This window comes from Crocuta crocuta, unplaced genomic scaffold, assembly GCF_008692635.1.
Source record: "Crocuta crocuta isolate KB4526 unplaced genomic scaffold, BGI_CrCroc_1.0 scaffold96, whole genome shotgun sequence".
NCBI classification, from domain to species: domain Eukaryota; kingdom Metazoa; phylum Chordata; class Mammalia; order Carnivora; family Hyaenidae; genus Crocuta; species Crocuta crocuta.
In genome coordinates, this window is record NW_027531522.1 from 5,897,693 (window position 1) to 5,919,549 (window position 21,857).

The following is a 21,857-nucleotide window of genomic DNA, read 5'->3' on the forward strand; positions in this document are numbered from 1 at the left end:
AGGAGGAAGAAACCAAAACTCATAGGATCTGTTTCTCAGTGAGTCTTATTTAAATATTAATTTCTTGGGGCGCCTGGGTGGCTTAGTCGGTTAAGCGTCCGACTTTCGCTTGGGTCATGATCTCGCGGTTCGTGGGTTCGAGCCCCGCGTCGGGCTCTGTGCTGACTGCCAGCTCGGAGCCTGGAGCCTGTTTCAGTCTGTGACTCCCTCTCTCTCTGACCCTCCCCTGCTCACGCTGTTTCTCTCTCTCTCTCTCCTAGAAATAAATAAAACATTAAAAAAAAAATAAATATTAATTTCTTGTCATCGAACAACAGTGTCTTGAATCAAGGCATGGATTCTAGCAAAACTTTTTCTCAAATAGGCAGTAGACTAGAAGACATAACCCAATTTATACTCCCCAGGAATTGTAATGACAAGAATTTTTTGCTCCAGAACCTAATAAATTATACTAATCAGAATATATATTATCTGTAGATTAGTACAATAAATAATAATGGTAATCCTTTTTTTCCTTTTGCAAATTTTTACATTTCAGATGAAGCCCCATGTGTTTTTATATTTGATGTGGGAGCCCCTTAGATTTGTGTTTCAGGGGTAAAATAAATATTTGTGTTTGAGGTGCTTCCTTTGAAAAAGAAGCCCGCTGGTTGGTTCCTGGCCCTCCCTCTGCTGTAAAGAGTAAACTGGGACATGCCAAGAAACTAGAGAGACTAAGTGATTCTACATAATAAAGAATCAAGCCAGCTGAAGGAAACCCACAGGGACTTTGTCATGGCAGAGAAGTGAGAGTTGGAAGAGATGTGACATAGAGGAAATATTAAGAGAAAGTATTAAGATGGGAAAAGAATAAGCAATTTCTCCTTTGGCATTTTCTCTAGACGTGTATTGATTTGATTGTCTTTGAATGCTTTCAGGATGGATGGACTTGTTTTCCTCTGAAGGCACATTTGTGCTGATGCTGGGCCAAGGATGTGCGCCACGTGGGTTACATTGACATAAGGTCTTAAGAGTCTGTAGGTCTGTACCTTTAGTCAATCTGCATAATAATAACAACCTTGCAAGGGAGACAGAACAAAAATATTTTTATTTTCCAAAATTGTAAATTGAGACCTCATGGAAATTAAAGTGATTTTTTTTTCGAAGATAACACAGTGGAGACTCAAAGCTGTGGCAGCTGCATTCTTGCCATCGCACCATGCAGCCTTTGGGAGATCAAAACCACTTAGACATCCCCAAGAACTTCCAGATCTTCTCTTTAACTTCCTCTTCCTTTTTATTCAAGGAGAAGGAATGAAAAGGAAAGACCTCTACAGCACTGTGTATTAGAGTGTTTTGCAATGATGAAAATAGTCTTGTGTTGTCCAAATAGAAGCCAAGAAGACAAATGTGGCTAACCGAGCATTTGAAATGTGACTGGTGACTGGAGAACTATATATTTTTTTAAGTCTAATTTTAATTAAATTTAAGTATCCACATTTTGCTCACGGATACGATAGTGGGCAGCGCAACTCTAGAAGCTACATGGGAGAGAGATTAGCAAATGCCCTAGGTAGCTCAAACTAAAATGATAATTGGGGATAAGTTTTACTTTACTATTGAACTTGAGTCTTCTGTTTGTTAGTTTATCTTAAAAGTCCTAGTGTTTCACAAACAAACCAACATTGTGGTCAGCGCCATCTGGTTGCCTTAAGATATTTTTCTTGACTTTTAATACCTTTAACTAATCACCCAATATTATTTCCTCTGTAGCACCATCTATCTGACTGCTTCAGAAATTGGTATGTAACATTTGCTATTCTTACTCTTTAAAATTATTATTCTCTCTCTGCTATGTTCATAGTATTTAAGCAATTTACAGATGCATCCCTTCAAAAACATAATGTATGTCAAGTCCAAAGCATCAGTGTCCGTTCTGACTTTCCAGAAACATGGTATACGTTTGCTCTTCCTTTGCAGTAAATGGGCACCAGGAACAAATCAGAAATCCAAAATAGAATAAAAATTTCATGAAAAAAAAAAGGGGGATTAGCAAGCCTTTTCCCCTTACCACTAAAAGATTCATATACAGCAGAAACCTCTTACCACCTTTAACTTCTAGTTTTGTCAGGAAATTTTCTCAACTCTTCCAAAAAGTGTTCCCTATTACTTGGTGCTATAGTTCCCTGAACAATTCAGAGTTTTATGTTTTTGTTTTGTTTTTGTTTTACAGAATTGTCAATTATTTTAATAGAAAATGGAAAATGAGCTCTGAGGGGAATAAAGAGAACATTACTACTTCAAAGAATTGTGTAAGGAGTTGGTTATATCCACGAGATTTATAGAACTGTCAATCAACTGTTATTGGAAGCCACACCTATCACAAAAGCTAGTGGAAGAAGCGTCGTCTTATCCTAAAAGGAATCGTCCACTTGTTCTTTATGTCTTTGTAGAATACCAGTTGCACCAGGTACATTGGCATGTCATTTGGTTACTGCTATCTGACCAAACCTACTACACGAGAAATCAGTTGGGATATTTCATATAAGTTGAATGCAGCTACAGCAGAGAGATTGTCATCACATCCTTCAATCATCTTGCTTGTCAGGTTTTTTGTGTGTGTGTTTTTTTTTTTTTTTTTTTTTTTTTTTTTTTTGCAATGATTAACTAAGTAGGTTAGGAAAAAATTACCAACCCCATTGGGTATTTAAAAACGTAAAGCAAAATATAAGTGATGGAAGATGGCACTAGCTTATGTCAGAAAACTGTGAAGATAAACTACGTTACTCTGTTAGTAGGCTGATGTCGTTCAAGGTAGACACTGGGTACAGATGCTAAGCGTTAGTAAAGTGCTACTTACAAATACATCTCTGCTTCTTGATACCTGAATCTGCAAACGTGGGGATGCCGTACCCTATAAGCGCCTACAGCTTCTTGGCACAGGATGTCAGCCTCATGGGTCGAGATGCTAATGAAATTGTACACACAGTACCTGAAGTTAACCTTTGGGAGCTCAGTATACATATTAACCGCTTTCCTCCTCAAGCGATGCCTTGCCGTTTCTCATACGTGGAGAAGTTTCAAAATCTGGATTGTGATTACAGGGGCAGATGGAAGATCAATCTAAGGAGCATTCTGCTTTATTCAGCCAGGGAGGGAAGGGGTTGATATGAATGAAAGCGTGGCTCAAATAGGCAGGGAAATGATCGGCACTGCGGCTAATTGAACCACTTTTGCTGAGTGACATAAAAATATTCTAATATTAAGGATTATTTTACAACTCTATGGAAGTATGCAGTAATGCATCTTGCATTTGTTTTGTCTTGATGACAAAATGCACTCTTTGAGTCACAAGAGCCTGCCTTGTGTTAGTTATAAACAAAAATATATTTATATATATATTTATGTAACTACTATGTGCTTTAAAGAAAATTACTGTATGATTCAGCAGGGTTCTTTCATTCTTTTTATCACCAGGGATATGCTGACTTGAATGGCTTTCTCACGCAGGAATCGACAATGAAATGGGCCTTTCGCACTGAACCGGCACAAAGTAAAAAGGGGGGAAAAAAGCCAAAAATCCCCCATATGTTTAGAATCCCTTAACATTTTTGCTTGAAAAACAATTAAGGAGCTCTTTGTATTGTTTCCTCTTGTTTCCTTCAGCCAAGAGCAACTATGGCTTCATAGGATTTCATAGCTGGGAAAATGGGGGCAACATTTCTTTAAAAATAATGAAGTGTTTTATTCGGAGGCAGGAGAACTGAAAACCTCATGTGCCACTCCCTCTTTCCTAATCCTCAGCTAAGAGTTTGGCAATTCTGTCACAGCCCATAGAAAGGACATTCATTAACGAGGAAGAGGGAGGCAGTCTGAACCTCCTGCGCGGATGAAAGATTCATTCTGTAAAGTAACGAACTCGTTGGCACCATTGGATCGAGACCAGAAAAACAAAATCCTTTTGCCACACGTCTGGTGGAAAGATAGAAAATCTCTCATTTTATGTTTGTTTGTTTGTTTGTTTTGTTTTGTTTTGTTTGCTCCTGCAGGAGCGATTTTCCTTAGCATTCTTGAAACACTCACCATTGCGCTTTGGAGAGAAAGGGTTCAGGCTTTGGAATACTGTTATCTTTGAGACATTAGAGAAGAATATTTGAAGTGGAGGTGTAGACCCCTCATGAACTAAAGCTTTATTATTATTGTTTTTCTCGATCCCTTTGCAACCCTGCATCTAAGTCAATAGCACGGTAATCTTGTCAACACTTCTGACAAGTCCACAGGAGATGTTCTGAGTGAACTGTATCATCCCACTGGGAAATTCTATGTTCTATGGTCACTGGTACCTTGTATAAATTTTAGATTTTTTTTTAAACCCTTCCTGGGCTGGGCTTGTCCAGAAATCTCTTCTCCTTTAGGCTACAGCAGCTTAGGGCTCCTGTGTGTGTGTGTGTGTGTGTGTGTGTGTGTGTGTGTGTGTGTGTTTTGTGTGTGTCTTAAAGGTATAGGCAAATCTTTAGTCTTAACACCTGTAAGCCAGCACTGGTGCTGTTCTGTCCTAGAAATTTTAGCACTGCTCTGATACAATGAAACCTTCTTTCTCTCCAACTGGTTCAACTTCAGCATATGCAGGATGACCAGAACCTCTTCGAAACTTCATCGCGGGCCATCTGCTTGGGCGTCTCTAAAACAGAAAATGCAAAAATAATGAATACCAGGGTGTTGGTCATATCATAAGAAAAATATTTGCCAAATAGTTTAGATTAACTTCTGAATTAAATTTTGCATTGCACTGAATTATGTCATATTAGTACCAAAGGTGGAATTACACATGCTCAAAGCCCCATGCTTGCATCTTGGTTATGACACTATTCCTATGGCACCTCCCCCAGAGGAATGACAGCTTCTCAAAGTCGCAATTTACACCTCATCCATATTTATGTCTATAAGATTCTATAAGTGTCTAAGTACAACTAGCAAAAAATGAACTGTATTAAAAAACAAATCTTCTGAAATATACAGCCACTGACATTTCCTCTTCTCTAGAAAAGAACATCACTTCATTTTATTAATTTGCTTGAAAACACAAGGCCATACAATTCTGCACCGTTCTTAGAAGTGTGCTTCAAATTAGGTGTTAGACTTTGTAGTAAACAAACTAAAAGGAAAATCACTTAATATCTTATGAAATTATTTATAAAGCTGACTTTCCATATGTGACTTTTTGTGCTTGAAAATGAACAGATGTCACACTCTGAAAATGGAATCCAATATCAGAGAGTGTAGACAATCTCAAGCCTATGAACTGAATAATTGCACAAGTAGGCACTAGTCCTAAAATACAGGTTATTTTTTTCTGACAAAAGCAGCGGATTTCTCCCTAGCGCTCTGTCCATCAAACAAACCTTCTCTGATTTACAAAAGGAAGTGCTGAAATGAATTATTAAGCTATAGCAGCAGAAGACACTGAAACGCATGTCACGGCCCCAGTGACACTAGAAACGATTATTCCATTTATCAGAGTGCTTGCCATTTTGGAGTAGATGAGACAATGAGTACTGAAGGTTTATATCTGTCTACAGTTTATTTCTACCTAAAGAATTTTAATGTGAAAAATGTTAAATATCAGTGTAGATATACCAGCACTTGGCAGCTTTCTAGATTTGCCAATTCCATTCCACCGGCAATGATTAATGGGTGTAGAAGAGTTTTCACATCAGGTAGGATGGAGTATTAGTTCTACTTTCTGGAAAAATACCAAACAAGGCAATTACATTCCACCTATTAATAATATTATTTACTGCCTATATAACATTATGTGGTTATATGCTTTATATTTATTAGCTGATTAAGTACGATGGTGTAAGTGAAATGGAATTATCCTTATTCTCCAGAAAAAGAAGTTAAAACAAAGAGAGGGCGTCTTTATTGGAACTAAAGCTCACGATCAATGGAAACATATTGAACATTTTTAGGGAGATGGACGCTATAACTCATGGCCACCCCTGCCTGTGCAAAAATGTCACTCTGCTGCTGTGCTCACTATTTAGAATCCCCTTTTTGGTTTCCGTTACTTCACAGTTGGGCTTCTGGAGGTACAGCTGCCCTAGTCCTTCTCCAGGTCAAGTAGCACCTCTCCATCTTTGCTCCTAAGCTCTACCTTTCCAAGGCCCACCTGCCCTGTCTAGCTGGCAAGTACAGCTTGTGAACTAGGCCTAATGTATAACCCAGCACATAAAGACATTGTGCTGTAGGTGACTTCAAAAGGTGCACAGGGGCACCTGGATGGCTCAGTTAGTTAAGGCTCTGACTTCGACTCAGGTCATGATCTCATCACTCACGGGTTCAAGCCCCCCATTGGGTTCTGCGCTGACAGCACAGATCCTGCTAAGGATTCTCTCTCTCCCTCTCTCTCTCTGCCCTCCCCCACTCACACTTTCTCTCCCTCAAAATAAATAAATAAACTTAAAAAACAAAGGTGTGCAGATTATCATCAAGAAAATAAGAGACAACAGGTGCTGGTGAAGATGTGGTGAAACAGTACCTTATACACTGTTGGTAGGAATGTAGTTTTGTCCAACCACCTTGGAAAACATATGGAAGTTCTTCAGAAAGTTAGAAATGGATCTACCATATAATCCAGCACTCCAATGCTAGGCAGATACCCAAAGGAAATGAAAACAGGTGTTTGATGAGGTATCTGCACTCCCATGTTTATTGCAGCATTATTCACAGTAACGAAGATGTGGAAATGACTGAAGTGCCCATAAATGGATCAAAATATAAAAAAGATGTACACATACACAATGGAATGTTACTCAACCATAAAAAAGGAGGATATCCTGCCATTTGCAACAACATGGGTGGATCTTAAGCACATTATGCCAAGTGAGATATGTGAGAGAAAGATAAGTACTATATGATATCATTTATACGTTGAATCTATAAAGATCAAACCTGTTAAAAAATGAAACGGTGGTTAACAGGAGATGAGGGCTGGAGGGATAAGACTAATGGTGTTTAAGGGTTCAGACTTGTAACAATTGTTAAGCTACATAGATCTAATGTACAGTATATTGAATATAGACAATACTTATTGTGTTGTAAGTATATAATGTGCTAATATTGTTACAACCTTTTATTAATGGACCATAGCAATATGGCATACAACTTAAATTTATACAGTGTTATATGTAAGATTTATCCAATTAAAACATTAAAATTTATTTATTTATTTATTTTAATTTTTTAATGTTTATTTATTTTTGAGAGAGAGAGAGAGAGCAGGAGAGGAACCAAGAGAGAGAGACACACAAATAATCCAAAGCAGGCTCCAGGCTCTGAGCTGTCAGCACAGAGCCTGATGCAGGGCTTGAACCTACAGACGGTGAGATCATGACCTGAGGTGAAGGCGGACACTTAATCGACTGAGCCACCCAGGTGCCCCTAAAACATTTTTTTTAAATAAAAGGAGCACAGTTATTGAAATGATAATGATGGTGCTGATGGAAGTTCTATTTTATTAAGCTCTTAGCTGTATTTCATACTTTACACTAGGTGTGTCACATACATAATCTCATTAAAATATACAGGTCAATCCTTTACATTTTGCACACACCTGTACAGATAGCAAATGGCAGAGGCCAAGATTTAAAATGAGATTCTACCAACTTCCAATGTTAATTCTCCTCACTATAAAAACTGGGTCTTCAAATCCAATGGTTTCTGAGTACAACTCATGTGAAACCTATGACCATGGTTCTATGTTTATTTCAGTCTTAAACATGTAACATTACCAGCAACTTCAGTATGCTGTTAATAAGTCAGAATCACTAAGTTAATAATTTTCTGTCTCAGGTAATTTTCTGTTTCATGTCTCTGTCTTGGTCATGTCTGTCATGTACTTTGTAAGCTTATCACAGAGGTACTCAAAATAGAAAGTACAAACATGTTGGACAGAGAAGTTTCCTCTCTCTTTTTAATAATTTTTTAATGTTTATTTTTGATAGAGAGACAGAGAGACAGAACATGAAAGGGGAAGAGCAGAGAGAGAGAGAGAGGGAGGGATAGAATCCGAAGCAAGCTCCAGGCACTGAGCTGTCAGCACAGAGCCTGATGTGGAGCTTGAACTCACAAACTGTGAGGTCATGACCTGAGCTGAAGTCAGATGCTTCAACGACTGAGCCACCAAGGCACCCCAAAGTTTCCTGTCTTAATGCAGTTCAAACTTATTTTCTGAATTAAATGCATATTGTTAAGAGAAATTTCTCTTAATTTACTACTACTCATTGCAGGGAAAAAAAAACAAACAAACAAATATCCCAACAAGGTTTAAAATGACTAGAGAGTTCACTACTTACATGTACTTTGGTTCAACTATCAGTGTACATCACTTATATCCATTTCTAGGAACATTAAATCACTGCACGTACTGTTTTATAAAATCTTTTCTTTGCACTTAAGTACACACTGAAAAGTATTTATGAACTGTCTCTGTACAAAGTTATGTTAAGTGTCTGTAGAGCTTATTAATTTAACTAAACCATGATTTATATAGTCAATTTGATTCTGAGGCTTTCTCCTCCCGATTTTTTGACAATATAAATAATTTTACAATGAATATCTTTGCTGATAACCTGATGCGAATATCTCTGGTCAGTTCCTTTTATAAACGTTCAAAAGTGGAATTATGGAGCCAAAAGAGAAAACACAAATTATTTACTAAACACTTGAAATGTCTAGTATGGTACTAGCTGCTCTGTTGAAGGACAGGTGAGCAAAGAAAGTACAGAAAACGTTTTCCACATGGAGGAAGAAAGGGACTTGCATTGCAGGTTGAAAAGGTAAGAAAATACAGTGAAGTAAGATTTAACATAGGTGTCAAATAAACATCCTAAAGATGAACAAATAGAATAGGTATAATCTAGCTGCAAAATTATTCAACACTAGTATTTTATTTGTGCAAAAGTGAAAAATTTATAACTGCTTCTATGGATTTTGATCAGATGAAAGAAAGGGCATTTCTCCCTCACAATAATACCTTAAAGTTTATAACAAAGTCCAACGAATGTCATGCACTGGGGTCCTAAAAATTTGATCTGATTTTACATTCCTCGACAATTCCTTGATCTCTCCATCTTAGCCTTAAAAATGTTGAACAAAGAGTAATAACTTTGCCAAAATTTTGCTTCCTTTCTAAAACACTTTCACATATCACAAATAAATTAATGGTCTTAAATAAATCACTCTGTTTCTTCATCTGTAAATTAAAGGCTGAAGGTTTATCCTCTAAAATCACAGGACCCGTGGGGAGCCTTGGTGGCTCGGTCTGTTAAGCATCCGACTTGGGTTCAGGTCATGATGTCATGGTTCATGAGTTCCAGCCCCGCATCGGGCTCTGTGCTGACAGCTCAGAGCCTGGCGCCTGATTCAGATTCTGTGTCTTTAGATTGTGTCTCCCTCTCTCTCTGCCCCTCCCCCAACTCGTGCTTTGTTCTCTCACCATCGCTCTCTCAAAAATAAATAAACGTTTAAGCAGTTTTTAAAAATCTTCCAAATTATGGGACCCTCATACCTGCTTGCCTGAGATAACTCACTTTAACACCGCGGAGACAATAATGATTTGAAAAACTTCTCCATGTCATGGTTCTTCTATCATTATCTCTCGTGCCTCCCTCCACTACCTGTTAGGATTCCTATATTTAAGGGAAATCTATATAAACTAGTCCTAGCTGAAATTGCTTTTCTAGGTCAATCTTCAGTTCAGAGATTTCCTCATGAGTGAGAAAAACAGGGTAGTTCTATGACTGTAATGGAATGATTGAAGACTTAGTTCTCAGAGAAAAATCTTGAATGTTGCTAGTGTAATATGAGGCATCTATCCAGAAGACAAGAAGTCTAGAAACCTGGTACGAGGTCTGGCTTTGCCATGAAGTGTGATGGGTCACAACCTGGCATTTATACTTCTTTCCCAAGCCTTTAGATACATCCAAATCTGTGTTCTTTTTAGACTGGTTAACTCACATTGTTCTACAAACGGATAGAGGCCACTGGGTCACTTGCTAACCGAGCAGGATGTATGCTGAAAATTGAAAAACTCAAACCACACTGTAATGTTAATTCATTACAGAGATTCACGATGTCGAGCCTTAAAACACTGCTGGGTGTAATGCGTGGGTGATCTCTAATTTCATTTCGGAGAATTATTTATGTGATTAATCACATTCAGAAGTACATGTTCGTGTAGATATGTCGGCACTGGGGTGGGCTGTGCAAACAGGTATTTTCCCTAATTACTCCTTCAGAACTATTAATTGAACAGTCATCCAGATCCGTCTCAATGGTCTGTGGCAGGCTAATTAGCTGAAGTATCCACAAACAAACCTGCAGGGTCCCGGCCGTCAGCAGTGTACACAGAACTGCAGCTGGGGAGTCCTCTGCAAGCCCAGAGAGCAAAGCAGAGAGATTTTTGGTGCGTTAGATGAGCTCTGGTTTGAGTGTGAAAGGGAAGGGGCGAATTTTGCCATTCAAGCCCCATCTGGAAAACACCAGTGGTGTGAGATGGCACTCGACAAGCAGCCGTTGCGAAATTTCGAGTGTTTTGTGCTGCTTCCTTCAGTGAACTGTAGGGAAGGGAAAGCCGCTGGGGGATGGTGAGACGTGGACAGCCTCACAGACCTGGCACTTCCCAGCACAGGACACAGGCAAAGCCCTACGTTTTCGCTGATCCTCAGTATCCCCATTTGGGAAATAAAATGAACTAGATTACTGGTTTTCAAACATTTTCCCCCCTTTTTAATTAAAAAGGAAAAACCTGTAAGCCACTGACCCTCTGTTCTGATGAAATATTACCCAGAAGCCCCACCAGCATCCTGGAGAAGAGGTTTCTCTCCATGGTGATGAGAGACCCCCCGATGGCACATCCTCCATGAGTCCTGAGGGAGACTAAGGGTCTCCTACTATCTCGGCACGTTTTGCCACCTATCCAACTAAGTCCACGTTTCTCAAACTTAGCTGTGCAAACAGACCACAAGGATCTCAGTAAAGTGCAGATTCCAATTCAGGTCTTGGGGGGAGCCGTGGGACCCTGCATTTCCAACAAGGTTCTGGGCGATGCTGACCCTGCTTGCTGGTCCACACAACACAGTGAACAGCAAGGCAGAATGATGCTTTACAGTCTCTTCAAACAGGAGCATTCCTTAAAAGTGGGTGGTAGAGAAAACGTTGATGTTTGATCTCCTATGTGTCTCCAGGGGACCTTTGTGGGACCCGAACACGGTTCAGACATTGGGGTCAATCTTCCCGTATTTATAGCGTTGGTAAGACTGAACTGCCTGGGGGAAGGGGATTTCTTTTCTCATTCATTACTTCTAAATGCAAATTCTTCTCTATTTCCTTTATTTTGTGTTGAACATTATTTCAACACAAGTTCTATTAAGTTATAAATTTGAGTTGCCCGACTGGGCAAATGAATGTTACAAAATACCAGTTAAATTTGAATTTCAGATAAACAGTGAATAATTTCCCAAAACTACACTGCAACGGGCACACTTCTACTAAAAAATTACTCATTTATCTTTTTGAAATTAAAATGTATCTGTGCCCTGTGCCCTGTACTTATTTGGCAACCCTATCTATAGGGAAACACAGTGGCTTTGGGCCCTGGCCAGTTAAACTTGCAATCTAATTAAAATCAACTATTCCTATTTGGAGATGTGCTTCCTTCATTCATGAATTGTCGGTCACTTATTCCTTAAAAAGAGTAACTCAGATTGATTTGTCTGTCTTCTGGTGTGGTCAAGAATTCCAAGCAATAACTCTTGTGTGAAGCAGAGACGGGATGCTTTTTACATTTTTTTCTACTCAACTTATTTTAATTGCTTTTCGTCATGTGGAAGTTGTGTGTTCTATAGCTGCCTCTTCTCCAACCTATTATCATCACTTGCCATGGGAATATTATCTCCATTCTAGAACCGTCCTATGGATGATCCTGAAAAATCCATTAATATCATCATGGTTAGTACACGTCCAAGATGAAAATTATCTCAATGCAGGTTGAGAACAGTTGTCCACTGGGATTAACAAAATCATCATATTTTCATGTCATTTTCTAAAGCTAGAGTATTTATTTTTTATGCAGGCATCCTGCCCAGCATGGAGCCCAACACGGGGCTTGAACTCGTGACTCTGAGATCAAGACTTGAGCTGAGATCAAGGGTCGGATGCTTACCCGACTGAGCCACACAGGCACCCCTGAAGCTAAAATATTCTTAGAATAAATGTTAAGTGGTATCTCCCTCCTCCTGAAAACAACATTGTTTTTGGTAATAATCATAAAATGAAATGAATAATAGTAATAATGGCCAAAAGGGAAACACAGACCGTTGAAAAATTTTCCTGTTTTAAACTTCTTAGATATAATCATGCCAGTGACAAACATTACAGATGAAAAAGAAAATACATGTTACCATAAACAGAAAGAAAATATAAATGACTTAATGTATTTATTTTTTTAAAAAAGACACACGAAGGAATACTGGCAAATGAGTCAACTCTGCAATGTTCAAGAGAATGATCTGTGCTTTGTGGTAACAAAAATGAAGCAACTAAAGTTCCCTTTCTTCACCTTGTCAACCACAGTGTCATCATCCTTCGCTTAGAATCTGTTTTATTTTTGCGTGTGTTTTTCTTTTTTTCTATTTTTCAAGTTCTTATTTGAATGAGAATCTACCATTTTAACACAGACATATGTAGCACTATATGGGCTGGAGACCAGCTGAGCCTGAACATGCCAGATTCTCACGAGTTTATTCCCTCAATGAATGCAGGTAGCTGAGACTGCGATCAGGGGTCAGGTGTGTGTAACCAGAGCTCTTGAATTAACTTCCATGTAGAAGACAATATTTACTAAAGGATATGTAATAAAACTGTATAAGTGGAAGTTTACATATATATTATGTTGGTAAACCTCAACAGTAACTGAATCAACTTGCTAGAGATTAGATGAGCAAAAGCTTTTGACACAATTAAGCATTTCGGGCACATAGTAATAATGAATGCTAACCTGATTTTACTAAGGCTTATTATAATTATTCCATTCTCTGACACTACACCCCCTTATTATCTGCAGCTGGGGCAGACTGCTCCCATGCCCTTCCCTTGGGTCACCTTGCCGCGCACAAGAAAACTCAAAATAAGTGTTTGTGTTGACTTACATAGATCTTGGTCTATAGTTTATGCCCCACAAGGGATACAAGCTTCCAGATTCTTGAATGACAAGCTTTCTTCTTGACTTGCTTTCACCTTCTTGACTTCAACTCATATTGGCCATCTTGTTGTCCCAAGTGAGAATTCTGGGTGATAGTGACTATTAATTTGTATGGCCATAATTGCATTCAGTCAGCAAATAAATTTACTACCCCAGCACCTATATGTAAAACACAGCACTGAACTTAAGGGATTTATAGCATATTTAAGGAAAATAAGATATTTGCCTACAAAAGCTTGAACTGTTGTAACCAACAGTACAAGTTAAAACTGTACAGATAGGAGGTTTGAAATCAAGTATCTGGTGAAAGTATCTGACAATGAATTCCACAAGTTTTGAGGAAAGAGGTCTTCATATGAGTCTGAGTCATCATAGATGCTTTTGTGGGCAGACTGACTATAAAGACAAAGAGCAGAATAAAAGTCCACATCTTTCGAAAATATCCACTTCTATGTCTTCTATACTGATCATTCTCTATCTCATCTCTAAACAGTCCCCTCCACAGCCTGGTCTCTAAATCCTTCAGACTGTGGGTCACTGCCTGCCATTTGTCTCATCCAGACTATACCCAACTTCTGGCAGCCTGAATTCCATGGTGGCCCATCAGTCACCTGTCTGTTCCCTCCTCTGACGATCAATCCTCATTGGTATGACAATCAAACCCAATCTTCAATCCTCATGTTCTATATTTTCCCACTCTATATACCCTAAGCAGTCCCAACTACTACAGAAGAGAGTCACAACTTCAGATTAACCCAGCCACAAAGAATCACACGCTTTTAACTGGGAAGTCAGTGATTACTTTTCTCTTGTTAAAGCCTTGTGAAATATCCAAACTCCATCCAATCCCAGGCTGCCTTCCCTCAATCTGATAAATCATCACCCATTTCTCCCCTGAGAAGACTAAGTCTTTAGCAAGACGCTAATCCTTTCCCTTTCTCTTCATTAATGCCTTTACATCCACTCATCCTTCCTTATCTGAAATTAAAAGACGGTCTTCCTCTGCTGCGTAGCTAATTGCCTTTTCTACTCCATGCTGTCTCTGCTATGAAGTTACTTCACCCCTCCCTCATCCATCAGCACTTTGAAATACTTCTTTAATTGTTTCTTTACCTTATGCCTACACCTCACATCAAAAAGCCCTGTATTTGATGTTTCTTTGTATCCACAGTACTACATCTCTTGAGTGTCTGACTGAATCCACTGTCTTCACATTAGAAAACAATTTTTCTACATGCCTCAGTCTGGTGCCTGCTCCCTTCCCTGGATTTGCATTCCCTCGTGTTACAAATGATCTCATTGCCAAGTTAGTACCTTTTATTCCTCATTCTGTGACTTCTCTAGAGCACTTTAAATGGCTGCCTACTTTTCATTTTTGACCCTCTTCCTTTTGTGGGCTTTCCATGATGGCAATTCTCTTGTGTCTTGTTTATTTTACTTCCCTTCTTAAACTTGTCTCCTTTCCTGCTTTATTATTATTTTTTTTAACATTTATTTACTTTTGAACAAGGGAGAGACAGAGTGTGGGGAGAGGTGGGGCAGAGAGAGAGGGAGACACAGAATCCGAAGCAGGTTCCAGACTCTGAGCTGTCAGCACAGAGCCCAATGCAGGGCCTGAACTCACGAACCATGAGATCATGACCTGAACTGAAGTTGATGCTTAATCTACTGAGCCATCCAGGTGCTCCCCACCAAATATTTTTTTAATGTGTGTTTATTTTTGATACAGAGAAAGAGAGAAAGAGAGAGAGATAGAGAGAGAGAGCAAGCAAGCATGAGTAGGGGAGATGCAGAGAGAGAGGGAGACACAGAATCCCAAATGGGCTCCAGGCTCAGAGCTGTCAGCACAGAGCTGGATGCAGGGCTCAAACTCAGGAACTAAGAGATCATGACCTGACACAAAGTTGGACACTTAACTGACTGAGCCACCCAGGTGCACCCCCTTTCCTGCTTTATAAATACTAGCTGTTAAAATGCCCTAAAGTTTAGCCACGAAAGCTCTAATCTGTCTATTCCCTACAGCATTCTTCTTTGCTTTCCTAAACTAATTTTATCTTCTGACATTTCTAAATCTGTTGCTAAAAAATGTAATTTCCCAGTTGCTCAGATTTTGTTCTTTGGAGTTATCTGTAATCCTTTCTTCTTCATCCCACATACTCAATGTGAAGAATCAGGATACCCTCCCCACCTTTACCACTACTCAGCTGTAGGGGTTTTGGCAATTGCTTATTTTCTTGGAATGTCAGTTACCTTATCTGTAAAATAGGGATATAACAATGCCTACATTTACAGACCACACTGGGAAGTAGGGGGGATCAAAGATCATTGATTGAAGGCACTTTCAGGCACAAAGCTTTTTATGCATGAAAATTGCTAAACCCTATCTTCTTCCTTCATGTGGCTCTTGAGTTGCCCTGTTCCCTTCCCCCACCTATACCCTAATTCCACTTGTGGCTGTCACCTGCACATGGACTGCTGACACAGCCTTGAACTCTCCTATGAGGGCTTTTTCACTCTTCTAGTTTTTTCTCCAGGCCCCTCTCTACCACCATTTTCAACTTCTACTTCTTTTATTACATCATTGATTCTCATTGTTTGTAGAATGAAGTAGGGGTTACATAGTCNAGCCACCCAGGCCCCAGGGAGGATATGAATCTTAAGCAGATTCCACGTTCAGCACAATATGGCCCCAAAACCCTGGGATCATGACCTCAGCCAAAATCAAGGGTGGGACACTCAACTAGGTGAGCCACCCAGGCGTCCCCAGATTACACAGTTCTTTAAAGATTGTCATATCTGACCTGTGTCTACATGAAAGCCATTCCCATACCAATCCATAGATATCAATGTAGAGTTGAATAATTTGATTCTTCTTGCCCTTTTCTGATTTAACGCTTTTAAAAAATCATACCGCACCTATGTCTCCTCTATGTGGAATGTCATTTTCTCTTCCTCTTTGCTTAGGCCAAGCATAACATTTTTTTTTCAGCACGCCCCTTAAATTCTTTGATAAAATTGCCCCTAATTAATCTCCCTCTCTTTCCTACAAATTTTATAGTACTTGGTTACATCCTTTATTCATCATGGAACATATTTTTGATGTTCCTTTTATCATTATTAAATTCATATGTGGCTATTTGGCCTTTAAAGTTTTTATGTTCTGTATCCCTCCAGATATAACAAGCAGGGAATATGAGTATACATAGGGTGACCATATGATGGACTTACTGTCCAAATTAGGACACTTTGGAGAGTGAATAGGACCTACTATTAACAATTAGACAACAGACATAAACTGGGGCAGCCCTACACAGACTGGTACAGATGTGTACCCTAGTTATACCCCTCTGTGAGAGGAATGCCATCTATCAGACTGCACGGTGCAAATAGCAGCTTTAGTTTTGGTTGATTTTCCATAATGCAAGCAGAAAGATTCCGGTCTTCTTTAGTCTTACTTTATGATACTATGCGGATACTGCATTTGGCATATCTCTTAATTTTTTTTTTTTTTTTTTTTTTTTTTTCTGTTTGCTACAAGTGGTTGTTTTCTACTCAAATAGAGGAATAATTTGCTGTTAGATAGACACTTCACTCTGAAGGAAGTAATTGGCAATGAGTGTGAAAATAGACCAGTTCACTGGTTTTACAGTGTCTTGGTTAAAAGGCAAGATAATGCCGCTCTAGTCATAAACATGCTCATAAAAGTGGCATGTGTGTTGGGCTGCCCCGTGCAACAATAAGCCTGGCTGTCTTCCTCAGGATGTTGTTCTCATAAAGTTACTTGTATCTGGAGCATCACTGTGTTTCTGAATGAGGTCAAGGAAAGGCTGGCAAATTAAGCTCTACTTAACTGTGACCTTAGGCATGGTAAATAGTGAGCTATTTTCTGCCCTAGAGGGATGTATGCTTTAATCCACATTTAATCACAAGATTAAGAAATAGCCCAGTAGAATGATTTATACCATCAAATTCAAAAGGGGATGCTATTCATTTGACAATTTAGAGTAATGCTTATCCATCAAACCAGGGCAAAAAATAGAACTGTAATATTTGATTGGCATTTTATGACATGTGCTTAATTTGTGTATGTTTAAATGAAAGGAAAAGTTTTAGAAAAAAATTGGAAGATAGATAGCAAACTTTATACCTATGTAAGGCACCACCTTGAAAAACAGATGTCTGTAATAAGGTATCTTTTAAATTTGAGAAGCTTAATCTATTTATTCTGGAATTTTGGATATACTATCTCTTGTCAAAACAATGCAGACAAGAATTTAAAAAATTTGAAAATACTTAATGATACTGAGAAGGGGAACAATATAGCATTTGTAAGGCAGAAAAAAAAGGTAAGGAGTATATACTATAAAAGATGAATTATAAAGGTGTTACAGATGCATTTATAATGATGTTTACATACAGTGTTATAACTGAGTAATATCAGTGTTTAATCCTTTACTTGGGGCCTCCAGAAATGTTTATTACTGACCTTTACAAAGATTTAAGTAACTTCCACAACAACTCAGTTTGAGAGAGCAAGACATTTATCCTGTGAGAAGTGCTGATAACCAATATGACATTACGTGAGCCAGGTTATAAGTCCTGGAAGTAATTCCAATTTTTACAGTATTTTAAAAATGAAAAAGACAATTAAATATATAAAATAAGAAAGACGTCTGGGATATGCCAATTAAAACCTATAGAAATGACTTTTTATTGCACAATCGATGATATTATAGCCAGGGGTTGGTAACATGGTTTGTGAATTATTTATGACACTTCTTGTTCCTTTCCTCTTATTTGGTAACTCACCAACACTTGCTTAAGAAAAGAGGGCAGGAATGGGAAATCAAGGAGCCCTTCCAATAAATCCAAGATGGTAAGGGTGGTTAATAAATGGCATTTTGCATCTTTTGGCTGAAACTAAAGACTATTAAGTTTGTTTTTCTTTCTTTCTTTCTTTCTTTCTTTCTTTCTTTCTTTCTTTCTTTCTTTCTTTCTTTCTTTCTTTCTTTCTTAATCCAGTATAATTAATGTACAGTGACTAGTGAAAAAAATTCTTAAATAGCGCTTGCAACACTATGCTGATGACAGATGAAAGAAAATTTGGTTTCAATTCCTGGTTGGGTTACACAGAAAGGTTGAGGAATTGACCGAAATTCACAAAGTTAGTACATTCAAAGCTAGGACTTATAGGAGGTCTGCCTTCTTTGCAACATACTCTTTCTACCTCATTTCACTGGTTCCTGGTTTGGTTACCAAGTAACCAAGGTTTTAAGCAAGTCACTTCCCATTTCTTGTTTTCCATGCTCTCATGTATAAAATGAGAAAGTGGACTAACATGGGTTCTCTACTTACGACTTCCAGTCTGCTTTAATACCTGATAAATATGTGCCAATAATTGTTAAAAAGGGCAATATTTTTAACAACATTATTTTCTGCATTTAATACACTGTGAACAACTCAACTAAAATACTCCAGTAAGATTTACATTAAAAATGTGTGAATGTGTCAAATCTTATAACATCAAAGTTGGCATTTAAAGAGCTGCTTATATTTTCAAAGTATACAAATGTGTTTTCCAGGAAAATGGAGTTTAATTTCTCTTTAGGTGAGACAGATGAGGCAGAAAGCTGTGAACTTGACTTTTGTGCACTTGATTTTTCCTTAAGTTTCCTGCTACCTTCAATTTTCTATCATTTCATGATTCTGTTTGTTGAAGTTCCACTTGGGTTATTTTAGATGAGACTATTTATTCAGCAAATATTTACTAAGCATTTGCTTCTCTTTGGGGACAAAAACAATAAATAAGACAGATATGCTGTCCCCTGGAGCTCCCACATTGTTATTGCAGTTCACCAAGAAGTAAAATAAAACAATACTCACAATGAGAAAAGTCTGATTTTGTTTTAAAGTCAGTCCCTTGAAGGAACTGATCGGTCACTTCTACCTATTAGCCAGAGTTAATAGAAAAGAACTTTAAATCCCAATATCTGGTTACTTATCTGTTCCACTGAAATACCATACCTAAATCATTTCATTTGAAAAATAGATATATACTACATTTTCCAAGTATCCAAATTTAATCTGTTAAATAGATTTTATAGTTGGTAAATAAGAATTTAAATCCAAAAATATGATAATTGTTTAGATTTTTAAAACATATTTTCTTTTATGTGCTCCTAAAATTTTTCAGAAACAATACCTTTCTCATAAAATTTTCTGTCATTCTAGTTTTTTCTGCAACAATTTCATTTCTTTTGCATTTGGATCTGTCCAACATCCTCAATGGTTTTATAACCTCAGGTTTCCTTTGATTTGGATTTGCCCAACATCCTCAATGGTTTTCAATCCATCTAGCTCCTATGTTTCCTAAACAAGTTCTAATGCAATTTTATTGTTTGTCAAAACACATCCAGTTCAACGATTTTCTTGGATTTTTCATTATTCTAATGAATTTCATATTTGGTTTTATATCCATCCGATGGTAACTATTTTCTCTATTAAGAACTCTTCTTTTTAATCTTTTTCAATGGCTTATTAAATTGAAGTGATTTTCTTGCCCATGTTTTCTTGTTTCTTCCATTTTGCTTCTTCATTCCCTAGGGATTATGTGTATCCAGTGGTGAAACAGGAGGAAGGGTGTGTAAAAGGCACATCCAATTCTTAAAAAAGCCTTATCTTAATAGCAGCACAAACCTCTTTCTGGTGGTGATTAGTAGTCATGGCAGAATGGGAATCTTTATCTTAAATTATGCAGTTACTTCCCATTTACCACTATTGACTATGGAACTGGGGACATGAACTACGGTAAATAGTTACCTGTCAGCACTATGCATACCCATCTCTTTGTGAGGATTTGTATGAGGCTGAGAGGTTCACAATTGGAAGACACTTAGTGCAGTGTATGCCAGATCAAAAGCAATAATAAATAAGTGATATCTATCACGTGTAAATGTATATGATTATATATGCCCATTATAATTTATATAACATTATATAATAATATATGATATTATAGTTTATATAATGGGCGTATATAAATTAGCAATTGCATTTGCCTTTTATTTGAGGTATAATTGATAGAACATTATTTTAGTGGTATATTAGCAACTGCATTTAAAATATATAAATGGAGCAACCTAGAAAAATACTGTAAACATTTTCTAAAAATTTCCAAAATGTTTGTTGACAGATGAAACCAGCTGAAGCATGAAATGTGAGTTACCGCAATGACCACCTTCAAACGTACAAAGTGTAGTCCTAACAGGAACGTATGCAGGTGCCAGAAGGCTGAACTGAGTTCACCAGTGCTTGTTTGATATCTCTGTTGTCATTTTGTTTATCTGAAGTTTTCTAATTTTCTCAGGAATGGATCATGAAAACAGTATTACCAGAATTCTTGTATGTTGATAATAGTTTATGGCGCTCTAGGTTGGTTTTGTTGAATATAAAGCCTTCGTCTACGTATTATTTCCTTTAAAATTTTTATCCTATTTTCCTCTGGCACAAAAAGTGAATGATGATCTAATGAATATTCCTTTATAAATCAGGTGTTCCATTTGTCTGAGGGTACAAAGGATTTTCTTTCTTTTGAAAACAGCACACACTGATTTCAGTAGAATAAATCTTAACATTGATTGCTTGGGTCAGTAATCTCAGGTATCCAGTGTTTTTTCAACATTTAGATCTTTTTAAGACTTAGGAACTTTGTAAAAAATTATAGTTTGTGGTACTGATTGATTTATTGTTTTGGTTTTTCTTCCTTAGCGATTCCTATTATGCACATGTTGGATCTTCTTTCCAAATCTTCACTTTTGTCATTATCTCTCATAAAAGAAGATTCAAAAGAAAGTAAGCATTGATAAGAGGGTCACTCATATATTTGAAAAGACATTGAGGAAGTAAGGTCTATGCACATCCCCTGTTTCACTTCTTGGTACACCATGAACTTTTGACTTTTGTCATTTGTAAATTGACTACCTCCTGAAACACATCCTTCTAGAGATAATGTAACACTTAGCTAAATAGCCAATCGTGTATTAGATAATCAGTTTAAACTGTGCCAGCACCAATCATAATTCTTTCAAAACAAGTTATGTAACTTTGCAATTTTTGCTTGTATAAGCCTGCACTGTCTGCACTTCAATCCAGGGCACACTTTTCATTTAAGTCATCTCTGTCTCCTGGACTGCAATCCCTAAGACCCCAGATAAACTCTTTTTGATGCTTAATAGATTTTTTGTCTCTGTGGATGCTCTCAAATTCTTTTTATCTCCTTTAGTTCTTTTCAACTAAAGAAGATTTCTTTCTTTTAATCTTTTATTTCTAAGTCATTAAGAATTGTTTTTATTTGCCCTTCTTGTTATTCATATTTTTCCCACTCATTTTCAAAATGATTTTTTTTCATGTTTGTCACTTTTTTTCCTTTTCCTTTACTTATTGCTAATTTGGGTTGTTCTTTAATGTTTTGCATCATTTTCTTCATGCTTTCTAGCTAGTTTTGAAATAGTACTTTAGAATTTTTATTAGATTTCAAAAGCATATCTTTCTGATGTGCTTTCTTTGTCTATGGGAATAATATTCTGCTCTTTATTTTCTTTAAATTATAGTACTT

The 21,857-nt window shown here is 37.5% G+C and overlaps 1 protein-coding gene across 1 annotated transcript in view; it reads right to left on the reverse strand.

The window, feature by feature from the left end:
• Window positions 1–2,603: 2,603 nt before the first annotated feature.
• Window positions 2,604–21,857, reverse strand: part of PLXDC2 (plexin domain containing 2) — a 447,796-nt gene continuing 428,542 nt past the window's right edge. The window contains exon 14 of the mRNA XM_077772453.1: window positions 2,604–4,660. Within this exon, the coding sequence (XP_077628579.1) occupies window positions 4,544–4,660 (117 nt within the window). The 3' untranslated portion in view covers window positions 2,604–4,543. The remainder of the gene's footprint in view (window positions 4,661–21,857) is intronic.